This window comes from Cylas formicarius, unplaced genomic scaffold, assembly GCF_029955315.1.
Source record: "Cylas formicarius isolate icCylForm1 unplaced genomic scaffold, icCylForm1.1 PGA_scaffold_9__14_contigs__length_23061073, whole genome shotgun sequence".
Lineage (NCBI taxonomy): Eukaryota > Metazoa > Arthropoda > Insecta > Coleoptera > Brentidae > Cylas > Cylas formicarius.
In genome coordinates, this window is record NW_026844365.1 from 16,604,779 (window position 1) to 16,619,220 (window position 14,442).

The 14,442-nt window shown below is 32.9% G+C and overlaps 1 protein-coding gene across 1 annotated transcript in view; it reads right to left on the reverse strand.

The window, feature by feature from the left end:
- LOC132707597 (sushi, von Willebrand factor type A, EGF and pentraxin domain-containing protein 1) overlaps window positions 1-14,442 on the reverse strand; it is a 74,180-nt gene that overhangs the window by 29,100 nt on the left and 30,638 nt on the right. Inside the window, exons 3-4 of the mRNA XM_060679504.1 lie at window positions 13,868-14,173; window positions 12,301-12,423 (exon numbers count right to left, since the gene is read on the reverse strand). Of these exons, the coding sequence (XP_060535487.1) occupies window positions 12,301-12,423; window positions 13,868-14,173 (429 nt within the window). The remainder of the gene's footprint in view (window positions 1-12,300; window positions 12,424-13,867; window positions 14,174-14,442) is intronic.

Here is a 14,442-nt window from a genome sequence, read left to right on the forward strand (position 1 = left end):
TTTCTTCAATACAGTATTTTTTAATAAGTGAATTCCCATTACTTCATTTTAGATTCAAAATCATACGATCCCTATATATTTCAATTTTGTTGGTTTGTGTTTCATCAATAATACCAAAAAATAAACCAAAAAATATTGCAAAATTTATAATAACCTAACTCCTTAAGAAAACCGACAACCTATTAAATAGTCTTATCTAGAAATTCCAAATATTTAAGTCTTTCTAAAATTCTTAAAAATGTAATGCTCAGAAAATAGCCGTAGACATTTTTCCAGGCGTACTATTTCAAAAAACTCTTATAATTGTGAATTATGAAATTATGAAATGATAATATCAAAATAGCAATTTTTGTTATAACATTTAATTACTACATTTATGTAATCATTACTTTTATTTTATTTATATATAATATATAAAAAAATGAAATATGTAATGTACTTGCACCCAACAAAATAAACTTTTTTTTCCCAATTATGCATTCATAACTGCAATCAGAGGCAATGCAAGAATTTACTATTTTAAGAAATGTTTGTCCATTAACACCTGCATGAAAATTTTCACTTAGTTCAAAGGACAAACGACACACTTCTAGAAAATTCTAAGCAAATTTGAAAAAAAAATTTCGCCAGAGCTTGAATTATCTTCGAAAATTCCCCGAAATTGCATAGCAAAGAAATTAATTGTCAATCTGGCAGCTACATTACGTACCAAAAAAAATCGGAAAAATTCAGATTGTGTCATATGTAGACATCGGATTTGCTTGAAAACTATATTAATAGTATATACTTCACGCAAACTACCATGAACAATAATTGCGATGTTTAGTATCACAAAGGAAAAATATTTTTTCCAGTTTGCTCCTTTGTTTTTTAAAAATCGGTAATAAATGAAGTGGCCACAGCAGTAACGATGAGTGTAAGAAATTGGATAATATGGCGTATTGTGTAATTAATTATTAGAGCGAATTTGAATTAATATTAATATTTAACGTTATGTCTCAATGTTGAATTCTGAGGAAATAGCTGCGATACAAGTACAACGCATACCACTACATACACTTTTTGATTGCAAAACTCATTAATTTGGTAATAAAAAAAACTATCTTGTCTTTACCCAACAACTCGTTTGTTTGTGCAAAAGCTATATCAAGTCGGTACAAAAGAACCCAGATATCTACGCAAATACGCGTTATTCCATTTTAAGCAATAATAGATGAACTTTTCGAATTTTATTAAATTTTTCGGTTTATCTTCAGGAAAAGTTTCCATTTTATTTTTTTTTTTTTTGGTTATATCAAACAGAATTATCAAGCAGTATATGTCAAAAAGCCACTTCCATACGCTAGTTCATAAAGAGAAATGCATCGACAGTATTTTTCAAATATCCTGAACGCACTTCAAACTTTTTTTGAAATTTTATCCAAATATTTTTATGATTTACACGAACGATTTTTTTTTCAAGATAAGTAATATAGCATTTAACACAAAACGCAAAAAAAAAGGAATTGTTATAATTTCTATTCGTTTACTACCACGTAGGTTTTAAAAATATGTTAAAAATGTGTAACTATACACATTATTTTCTTCGCTTAACCTTGACTATTCTAAGGTGTAGCAATCTTGTTACAAATGAAAACTAGTCAGTGAATATATGTATTTTTTCTCGTATCTCTACTCCCACTAAAATGATCTTACCAATTACACTTTTCGTGGACACTAATAAATTATATTCGCGCTTGGGAAAACCTTGGCCTAGACTACGGAAACGAGTGGTTTTAATTTTTCTCTATTGAATAGCGAATAAAACTCTTCCTTAAGTTCGTAATTAAAACAAATCGTTTGGAATAATTATCAAAAACCTTCGTAACCGCGTGATAAATAGTTCTGAAATTTATTGTTAAATGCGGCATTTTCATAGGATCGTTAAACGCGCTAACAGTTGTTAAGTTGTTATTAAATCGGAAATTATAAAAACCACAATGCGTTGACGCGCCAGCTGGCTCCTTTCCTGGGTACAATATAATTATAAACTTGGCCGCAAGAAATGCGTCGGCATTATCCAAATTCGGGGTTAAGCCGATTTTTGCTAAGCGACTTCGAGGAATTTAAGTTTATTTATTTACCAGCTAGGGATCCAATGCAGCAATCAAAGATTATGAAAATTTCACTAACTTCTATTTTGGTGGTATCATGCCTATTTATAACACATCTCTCTAAATATTTGAAAGGGTATTTCGAATTCTTAGTCATTTATGAGCAGATTTGACCTTTTCAATTGTTGTCGTCTTAAGCACAGCAGTAGCATGGAACGTTTGCTTAAAAAACAAAATATTTAAACGTAATCGGTAAATAAAATAATAAACTTTCAATAGAAAATAAGTATAAAAAATATAAACTTAGATAATTATGGCAACACCGTAACAGTCACAAAATTTTCTATAAAAAGCATACATACAGACAAACAAATATTCGTTTTTTTTTGTTTTCAGCATTTCTCTATATTTTAAGTTTCTATGTTTTTTTTTCGCGATATACTTGCTTGTCTTCAGATGAAACTGCCGATTTTCTATTATTTTTTTGCCAAATTTATAAAATAAAATAAAAAACAATTTGTAGTTTTTATCCAATTATATTAATACTAAAACCCTTATTATAAAATTATAAATTCAAGAAAACGTTAACAAAAAATGAAATTTGATTCATTGTCAATTATTCCCGCCCCCTTTTTTTTGATAATTGGTATGGAACAACTAAAGTTTGTTTTCAGCCAGAATTTCAACAGTTTTGTCCGAGCATTAATCTAATAATTTTTGCGCTCAGAACACCGACACACTTTTCTTATCGCAATTATTGGTTAAGCGTTCTTTTGTATACAATGAGCATTTGATATACGTCTGCTTGTCTAAGTGCACCAACCTGTTGGGCATAGTATACTTTTTTTATGACCATTAGCTTTTGAGTACATTTCAGCAAAATAGCACTAATTTTTTGCATTTTATATAGTATTAGCTAGAAAAAATAAAACTAAGTTTAACTGTATCGAGAACTGCTACTCCGATATGAGCAAATTCATCAGGAGAAGGTGCGATTTTTAAAGGCCCATTATAATAAGGTTAGGTTTGAAAAATGAATATTATTTATGACAACCTGGGAATTTATCAAAAATACCATTATTATTATAACAAATAGAATTTTATATATTTAAAATATACCGTTAAATATTATAAGTTTAAAATTTACTGTGCGCTGTATGCTCAAAAATAATGCTACTTGCTACTTGTTTCGTCACCATTAAAATATTGTGACAGTTTGTACGGACCATGCATTGATAAGTTTGATAACAGACTTATACAGAAGATCCAAGAGCATACATATCATAAACTTAAGGGAATAATGGGAAGATTCCGTTGCCTCAAGTGAAGCAAGTTATACAGGGTATTTAGCAGAGGGTTAGGCAAAGGTGGGTGCATAAATAGATAAATTCTTAAGATATTTTGTTAACCAATAGGCTCCAAACATCCTCGACATTTTCACTATTGAAACTCTTATTTTTTATTCAAAGTACGGTGTTTCAACGATTTCATTTTCTTTTTTTTCAATTTTTCTCTCACAATTTTGAGAAAAATTTTAGAATGTTATTCTGTTCTAATTATAATTATCTCAAATTAAAAACACAATATTTGGAGTGATTTAACGGTTTTCAGCATCTACAATGTGGTATGGTCTGTTCATAGATATAAGAAAGTGACCAATTGCTTTTGAATGGGTTTATCCAAGGGTGGTGATTATTACCTAAAGTTTCGGAATTTAAACTCAGGTAAAATTGTGGTCCGTAATAGAAAATAATTTTATACCTACCTGTGTTTAATATTCTTTGGTTTGGTTAGTTTAAGTTTATTAGTAATCATTCTTATTTCGTGTGTAATACAGCGTGTGTTGAATCGTGTGCGAATTATGCAAAATATGTGCAAGTCTAGTGTATCTCAGGAGATGCTCCCGCCCAAATGTGGAAATCAAAATTCAATCAATTCTATCGAGACTAAGGAAGTTATAAACAATGTTTATTTGACTCTCATTGAACGTGGTGCCAGCAAGCAAGCATCTTTAGAAGAAACGGCCACATTGACGAAAATTCCAACATCAGCTGTATAGAAAATAGTGAATAATTCCATTTCAGCGAGGAAAAAAAGAAGCGTTGCTGACATTTTCTCGAGTGTAGATGAAAGTGATCAAGATATAATACGGCGTAAAATTTACCAGTTATACGAGGAACAAAGCGTGCCTACACTAGATATCTTAATTAGGAGGCTTGAAAAGGATGAAACGCGCCATCAAAAAGGGGTAAAAGAATAACTATTTTGCATTCTGGTTCTAAAGATGGATGGATTCCAAATGGACTTTCTCTGTCTGCGAAAAATATTAAAGATTCTTTTCTGGATTACCATGAACACACCACCGCTGATTTATTTGAAAGTTGGGTTAAAAACAAACTAGTTCCAAACGTTCCTCCTAATAGCGTCATTGTAATGGACAATGCAATTTATTACAGTAGACAGTTGACTAAAATCCGTTCCTCATGTGATACAAAAACAACAATCCAAAACTACATGAATAATAACGACATTTATTTTCAAGCAATTAAGTGAGGTTCTACAAAGCTTGAACCTAAAAAAGGAATATGTCTGTGATAATTATGCAAAAAAACTAGGGCATACAGTTTTAAGGATTCCACCTTACCACTGTATATTTAATCCCATTGCACATGTTTGGCACCAACTGAAATCTCCCATTCGTCGTAATAATGTTTTTCCCCGTGTTAACTCCAATGTCCTTAAACTTATAGAAACGGAAGTTTTTAACATCCCTCCACAAAGTTGGGCAAATTCTGTTAAACATATAGAAAAAGCAGAAAAATCGTATATCCATATTGCAAATAATATAGAACAACTAGTAATTAGAACAGGCGATGATAGCCATAGTGATCTTGATATATTATGTGCATAATTATAAGTAATTTAAGTAGGTAATAAAAATAGTTTGTAACTTTATTTTAGATTTAAACATAAATACATACATAATTAAATAAATATTGTTTTGTATCTTTCCTAACAAAACCCCAAATAATTAAATTCTAAGCAGAGTACGGACCTGTTCGGCCATATTTCATTCTTGCAGCTTGCCCGGGTCTGTCCTTAATTCGTATCAGTCACTTTCTTATATCTATGAACAGACTTTACATTTTTGAAAGTCCACTCCCTTGCTTTTAGTTGTCGATGTACAAGACTCGCTTTTCAATTTATAAACTTTCATGACTCTCGCGTTTTTTTCAAAAAATTGTCCGTTTTCAAAATAAAACGGAAAATCCATCGTTATCAACATTATTATCACCAGATTATTTCAATAATTGTGAAAAGAAAATGAAAAAAAATAACTTTGATGTAAGCGTTTTTGGGGTCCATTTTTTACAATTTTTTTCTTATTTCAATCTTATTTCAACATGCTTCCTAGTTGGGGGTCTTGTATTAACGAATCACCCTGTTTTTTATTTTGCAAGGTTTGCCGATATTATACATTTAAATTGAATGAGAATCTGCAGATAAAAGATTTTATTTATCTTACTTTAATAAGTCATTTTTTCAGTCCAGTTACTTTTAAAATCCTCCACCAAATTACCCGCTACATTAACCAAATAAAGCAATTAACTTTCTTTTCAATTAGGAGGCGATTGTTTAGATCGTGCCGGGAACAATGGCGACTTCGAATTAATTACACGTTCATTAACCGGATGATTAGCGAAAAATCGTGAATTTTCTCTACACCTGAAGCGTCGAAGCAGCGAAACGTCCGTAAGTACTCTTCTTACCTGATAGTTTGTTTAACTTTTTCAGGTCTGTTTATAAAAAATGAAAGCTTAATTTAGAAAGCGATAGCGCATGTGAGTAAACAAGATTTTGTAGCCGTTATGAATTATTCACGAAGCATCGTGAAATGCAACTAACGACGTCCGTAATTAGATTCGTTTTTTCTTGCGTAGTACGCACTCTTTTCCCACATAAAATTCTTTGGGCGGCGCCCTCAAAATATATACGGGATGGACTTCGCTGCATTTTTCCCAATAAAACTTCTAAATATTAATGTTTTTGCATGTATTTTCTTTTGTAAATGCGATTCCACCAAGTTGCCCCGAACCGCATATACATATATATATATATATATATATATATATATATATATATATATATATATATATATATATATATATATATATATATATATATATATATATATATATATATATATATATAATCTTAATTATTCCAGTGTTTGTATCGGCTAGTCCAAATAAAACTTTAGTTCGCTTTCTGTGTAATAAATATCTCCCGAATTTTGAACATTTAAGTGGCGCAGACGGAGAAATACGAAACCGTGAGTTCCATTTCCTTTTGCCCCTTCGATACCTCTGTATAAGGTCACTTAAAGGGATAGTTTAGGGCTAGCATTGCACGCGATTAGGTTAAGAAAAGAAGAAAAAAATCTAATCAATTAATGAACGATTCTGAAATCGAAAATCTCGAAAAACTGAAAGATTTGCATCCACATGTTCGTAAAGAACGAGGCCTAATTAACGTGGTTGGTAAAATAAAAAAATTGCTATTTGGAACTCTCGACGCTGACGACGGAAATTATTATAAAGCAGCAATAAATACACTTGAGAAAAACCAAAATAATTTAGCCAAAGAATTAGAACTACAAGTATCTTTATCAAAGGACATAATTAATAACTATAATAAAACTATTGTAAATTTAAATGAGATCTAAGGAAAACTACAAACTGGTTTAAAAACATTCCGAAATGCAGTATTGATGACGATAAATTCTTTACAAGTCTATTTTAGTGTTTTACGGGATCATAATGCTATTAAACTTAGATTGCCAAAATTTTATAATGTTTCTAGATAACCTACAAGACGCTATTATGTTTGCCAAGGGTAATGCCGTTTGTAATAGTATTTCACAGGATTTCGGATTGGAATAAAATGCTTAAATATCTAGCATCCATCTATAAAGAAAATCAAATTCCACAATTTAAAAACATTTTATCTTCTTATCAAATTTTGGGAACGCAGGTAAATTTGTATACTCGAAAGTGACCTTTGCAGACCATATACTAATTTTAAGATCCCAAATATTTTCCTTTTACCAACAATTCACCGCAAAAACATGTCCCGTCATAGAAGGAATCTACTTTTGTAAAGAACAAACTCACCCCCGAGATGTATGCGTGGATAACTTATTTGACGACGTCGGAATGGAAAACTACGAAATTGAACCTGTCAGAAGCAATTGTACAACAAATGACTCAAAATTTAGTTCTGGTTTTGCCACAGAAGCCTGAAAAACTGTTAATCAAGTGTAACACGGATCGATATATGCAAATCGAAGTACCAGCACTGATTAACATATCAGTAAACTGTCAAATAGAAATCAGAAAATCAGAAATCAGAAAAATTCTCCAACGATGTAAAAATCCAGTTCGGAAAACCAATATTTTTACCAAAAATCCAATTAACGGAAATGAACGCAATGAAAGTAATAGTCTTTCAAAAATAAATATTGACGAAATATACCAGGTAATAAACGTAGCAGAAAGAGTGACTCCCTTGAAATCAGTGAAAGAAGAAACAAATATGTTCCAAATAATTGTTAATGTCTTTGGAATAACCATGGTTCTAATTTTAGTTTTCATCATTAAGAAACTCTTCTTGGAAACGGGACGAAAATCGAAGAAAACCGCATCCAAACCAGAGGAAACCTGCCAAGAAGAAAATTTTGACGCTTTTTCGTTATTTTCCAAAGTTAAGGAGGGAGGAGTTATATGCGCCGAACAGCAGAGGAATCCCAAAGCTAAGCGAAGATTACACCTCGGTGGCACCGCGTTAAAAATCTTATAGATTCGATTGTCGCATTGTAAAATACGCTCTTAATTATTCGAGCCTTGGTATCGGTTAGTCCAAATAAAACTTTATTTTGCTTTCTGTATAATAAAACTGGAATAAAAATCCGAAAAACCGCCGTGAATAAAAAACGTTCCAATCGAAACGCGACTGTTAGATTTAGGTTTAATTTCATGTTTCTCCCAAGTTTTGTTACTTCGTGGGACGGGATGTTCTTTAGAATTTCAAGTTCTATGTTGTCAGCCTCTAGTTTTGAGTATCTAATTCTTCCCACCGCCCAGCATCCACACAATAAACGCTCTGCTGTTTCCTTATCCGACTTTATCAGAGTTTTCGTGTCTAACAGGTGTCTATAGAGAAATAACCAACATCGGATGTGGTCCTATTTGCTCATTTCCAGGCCAGAAGGTTTGCTCTAGGCAGGGGTTACTTTATTGCGGCTCCTTAACATAGATAAGAGCGTCTTGGGAACTTTTAATGCTGAAGGATATCGGTAAATATCTTGATGTTTCTCTCTATGAGTTGCCTTTCGACGAGCCAGCTTGTACAGTGCTCAATGCAGGAGGAACAAACATGTAACAAACAACAGCTTGTCAAAATTCATTTTTAAAAATTTATTTTTAACGCAGTAGGCTTAATTCTCAACGGAATAAGATGGTATTTTACACACACATGGTAACCAAAATAAAATTGTTTCAGGAATATGTCGTTCGAGGGCACTTTACCCAGAACATTATTTTAATTTATTTTAAAAATTGTTACTCCTGTTTTAAGTCAATAAGTGTTATCGTTTAGCCACAAATTGACTTTTTTATTCTCGGCCCGAATACCCCGCAATTTGCAGGAAGATGATACTGGATATCGCGATATGCATATCTGTTATGGTAAAGCAAATGGAAATGCAGGCAAGCATTATTAACCTGCAAATGTTTAATTTAAGTAACATAAATATATTTAACATTAATATTAATATTAATAATAATCGGGAATTAAACAGTATAAAACAATAATTACAATTCACTTTCAAAATGCCCACTGCCACACATAGTGTTTCGTACACTAAAGAGTTTAAGTGCTCCCAAAAAGAAGCCCATCGGATCCATGGGGTAGTGCGCCATATTGCATTAACCACATGTTTTGTGTTCACTGCAAGGGTACCTCTTCCAGCAAAGGTGGTAGTTCCTCTTGGAGAAATTGCAAATACATTTCCCCATTAAGCGATCCGTTAAAGAAATGACGTCTTATAAGGTTATTTCCTATACTCCCTGTCCCATACATTTAAAGAAAACCGGCGCTGATGTTTTCCTTCAAATGTTGCAAGCTGCGGAACAAGCAATTCTTTCCTGAGCGGCAAGTTTTCTCGTACACGTTGACGGGTCAGCCTCCACATTTTGAAGTATTCTTTCTTCTCCTTCAGCGGTTCTATTATACCTTGGTCTCCTTTTATTCATATTATCAGGTTTGAATGATCCTTTCACCAAATCTTTTATGTATATTCTATTGGGATAAGCCTCGATATAAAGCCTTGATGTTCATTTTCATTTGCTCTTGACTTTTTCAAATTTCATTAAGTCCTGAGCCGAGAATAAAAAAGTCGATTTGTGGCTAAACCATAACACTTATCGACTTACGTAATTTTTGTCTAGATAAATAAAATACAGGGAACATTTAAAGAAATGTTCTAGGTAAAGTGCCCTCTAGTGACAGATTTCTGAAACACGTTTCTTTTGTAACGATCACATTTACCAAATCACGGCTGCATTAAAAATAAAATTAGACTTCGAATTTTTGTTACATGACTTACTACCATTATTTTATTCCAAGTTTCCGGACTCAATATTTCCGAACATAATGTATACTAAGACCGGTCTTTATTTCAATTCTTGGATATTCCCCATAAATGCTGACGTCGACACCTTCATTGGTCTTGGAACGCTCTATGAACCAACGCAGTCATTTCCAGTAAGTCGTTGTCTGTACTTACTCTTTCCTGCAGATTTGGCGTTATCGGAAGATCATTTTTTTGTTCCAACAAATTCTATTCTATTCTAATTTGTAAAGTTGCTATGCTTCAACAGTTCTCGGATATTCACCACACGGAGCTAGGCGCGCCTTGGTTTGATCGAAAAGCTGGTGGCTTACACCGCAGCACTTAAGCCTCAGAAGGTCATTGTGCTTCCTCCTGTAGAGAACTTTCACTTTTATAGCAAATATAATGACTCCACCTAGGCAATGACAGCTCTAAGGCACTGTTCTACTGTCTCGTTTTCCTGTTCGCACATCCTGCACGTGGGGATAATAATCAAACCCAACCTGAATAGCTCAATAGCTTCCTAACTAACCAACGGTATTCTGTTTTACCCATTGTTTTGAAAATTGATTCCAGGAGGTTTCCTATACCAGCTCTTGAATGAATGATGACCGACAGAAGGCTCCGGTCTTATTTCCTCTAGAATTCGCATGCCCTCTAATCCAACCATGATGACTATATTGTTGATTAAGACGTCAAGATCTGTAAAATCTGGTCTGTGAAGACTATTCTGGGATGGTAATCGAAGGAACCCTATACACCTCAAAATTGAAGACCATATGAGTTGAGTTGACTTGACACTAGACTTCATCCCTAGAGTTTCATATGTCATTTAGGGATGCATTTAACTTATTCTCCATAACCTTGCTTTATTGTTTAAAGTATACGTTTCTACTCCCTTGGATTCAACCGTCTTTAAAGGACAAGTGACGATTGTATGAATGAGCTTTATCCAAAAACTTATGGAACTTGGCAAATAGCAGATACTAAACTCGACAGCAACAGATGGGAGAGTAAAGGAGGAAGATGGCCCAATAAATAAAGCACAGAAGATATTCCTATTTATTACGCAGCGAAAACAAAAGAATCATTCCGCACTGAAAAATTTTTCGTAACTGTAATTATTTTGCCCAAAGTAAATAATTGAAATGCTGCAAAATACAGAACAGCCACTATTAACGTTAACAAGTAGGAATTTAATTAGCAGTGGCGATGAATCCCATCCTGGATATCTCGCCTTGAAACAAAAAACGGTTACAAAATAAAAGGAAAGTATTTAAATCTATGGTTATTCCTCGTCGATTAAACTGTTTAAGCACAAAATTAAACTATTACGATCGTTATTCTAAACCACTACAGTGGTGGTGCGTGAAATCAATGTAAACTATCGTTTTATGCGGCCGACGATTTTTGATTTTTTTATTTGCTTTTTTGCTTTGTGTTGAATAATAAACAATCGGATAAATATTTGTTTTGTACTTTCTAAAATGTCCCTCGCCGAATTTACTGTGCTTTTTATGAGCACTGGTTCATGACTGGTACTAAAATTTGCAATAACTCAACACCAGAAAAATTTGTAGCAATAAGATCCAGAAAAATAAATAATACAAATGTTTTCGATTTTTTAAAAATCTTATTAACTTTTTTTAATTCCGTCACTGTCCAGAGATATTAGTTTAACCATATCTCAGGTGAAATAAATTTACTTTTTTACCCCCTACTCTAAATTACACAATTATACACATATCAAGAGTGCGGAAAGTGTCATTTTCGCAGCTTGGTTAAGCATGGTCGCGAGCCACTTCGGATGTTTCCGGTATTTTAGTCACGTGTTGGAGAGCGTTGAATAAGCATTCGCTCCTCACGTGCCAAATCAAACTCGTGACTAAATTGGCGTTTATCAAACTGGTTGCATAATATGCTATTAAATGTCACATACTTTACTGCTGTGTTAGCATTAACACAGCAATACACACATAGAGTACTAGTAGTGCAGCAAGTTTTATCATATAATTTTTATTAGTATTAGTTACTAAAAATTAATTTAAAAAAATTCAAATAAATTTATAAAATATATAAGATCAGTATATCGACAAGGCCAGGCAAGTGATATTGGTTTCTTTCCCTTTTTGGTGAGTTGTTTGATGATTCTGTTGTTGTGGAAGCAATCTTAAATTACGAACAAAACCACCCAACAATATCAACACCTTATTAATATTTGTTGCTCCTCTAATCTATAACCAATTATGGTTTATATTGTTACATTTTAGAACGCATGAGCTTTGTTAGACGCTCTCGTGAGGCTCAGTTTATGTAAGACCCCATAGATATCCAAGGGTAAATATTTAATGAAAACTTAGGGTAGCTGCCCTAAAAAGTAATGATGTGATTTGTAAATCAATTAGTAAATCACAAATAAAGTACCAAAGCATGAAGCAAAAAGGTCAAAGTTTTAAACTGATCCTCGATGTGCATAATTAAACTTTATATCGATATCAATGATATTGAAACCAAAATATGGGCAAACGTGCTTACCATCTGTTGTAAATACTTCAACCTCGCAAAGGGAAAGTGACCCCTCGACGCCGACAAGTTGCAGAAAAACGTACTGACCAATCAGCGATCGTGCACAGGTGAAGGTCTTTGTAACTCCTTCGTCTGAAAAAATGAAAGGAATTTGACGTAAATTATCCAGTGTTATCCATTACTGGATTTTTATGGTATGGTATTATTTGTTTTATGGACAATAATTAGCTATAAAAATGGGCTTTTGTTTTTGATTTGCTAATTTTTTTTCTTAATTTTTAGTTTAAAGACGGGTAGCCAGTAAACCCTAAAACATAGTTTTGTAATAAAATTTTAATCCTAGAGAATGTTAGAAACGAAAAGTCAAATTTGGAAGAAAAAAGCACACCTAAATTCTAGTCACGATTTTGCGAAAAGTATCTTACGGTATTATATGAATTTAGCTAGAGAACCAAATGACATGTACGTATGTATGTATGTATAACCAATACAATAATATAAATAGTTCGTTTACAAACTTTTTTATATTTAATTACAATTTTCTTCGGGTTTTGTTGTGTTTTCGAGATAACAAAAGTACAAGAAAATGTCCTTTGAAAACGGCAGGTCAAAAATAACTTTTTATTTTGTGTGTCTGGCTATATTTTGACCGCCTATCTACAGGGTTTAACAAAAAGTTATACCAAAAAAATATATATAATAAAATTTTTGATTTAAATTTTCAATTTTTTTCTTGATTCTTTTAGTTTTTATTCTTGACCATTAGACATTACAATAATTTAACTATTATTTGATATCGCAAAAATTTGCCTTAATTAGGAGTATAACAATTAAACCGCCAATATTTCTGACATTTTTAAAGAGACAATAACAGTATTTTTCCGAAGTTAATTATCATAAACGCCATAGAAAGGATATCCAATTATAACCGAACAATCTGTACTGGCTGGTTATTTAGTGCTAGCAAAAATTACAACAAAATAAATCAAGAAAAATGGGTGTTGCGCTCTAAGATAGAGGAATTTGCTATTAACTAACTGAAACTGCCCCAAAGAGACACCAACAGTAACACAATAATAATAAATTAAAGGAGGCAAAAGGCATTATCTTAATTTTAATTGTCTTATCTTAATGAACTTTTAAATTAATTACTCGGCATAAGAGGATATCCTTAGGAACGAATATTTCTCGCAACATAGTTTCACCATAAAAAAAACTAATGAGTAAGGCAAGAAATAAGTAGGAAGGTTCGTGAAATCAGATCGTGATTGCTTATTATAGAAATGTGTAATAACTCGTTGCCTTGTGTAGATCCAGTCATGCGAAACCATTTTTAACGATGTTTTTCAAAATTATTGTTACAGTTTTTAACAACATTTGCGGTTACGAGTTGTAGTTATTTTTGATTTGGAAAAATGGTCACTTTTGCTACTCGTTTACTCCTATATTCCAAAGTTCTGTTCGGTTACACTTTGAAAAATAAGAAACAAGTTTTAGGTAGACATTTGATGTTGATGATGCGAACTGTGTCTTGATAACTTCAATACAATAATTTTTAAGACTTCAAATTACTTACCTATGGTGCCCGGGAACCAAGCGCACAAGGGGTTCCTCTGCAAGTCGCTGCTGCTGTTCCCAACCCTGATCTCCAGGTCTTGGAGAGGCTGATGACCACAACATCCCCTGGTGGTTACCCTCACGACTTTCACGGGGTACGGTTTGAGCAAATTGACTTGCCACCACGGGCTTGCTTCCTTTTGGGTTTCGGAACACTTTTTGCTGTCGTGATCTGTAGATTTTTCGCCGTCGTTGGCGTTGAGTGAACTGCCACCACGTACGGTAGTCGATTGATTAGCTGGTTTTCTGAAGGCTATGTTCACTCCTGAAGCAGAAGAAATTCACGTATTTAATTGACAAATAATTATGTTGTTCCGTTTACATTTTTTACATTCACAAGATCTTTCTGGCATATTGAGATGGACTTGTTGTAACAACCGATGTGTTTTTAGCCTAATAAAATGGGATATCTCTGAGCAAAAAAAAATTATGATAGAAACACTTTTTTGAGTTCCAAACCTAACATCCGCCATTACACCGAATAATAGAAAACGACATAGAGAAAATCGAAACATATCTAACACCTTTAGATAT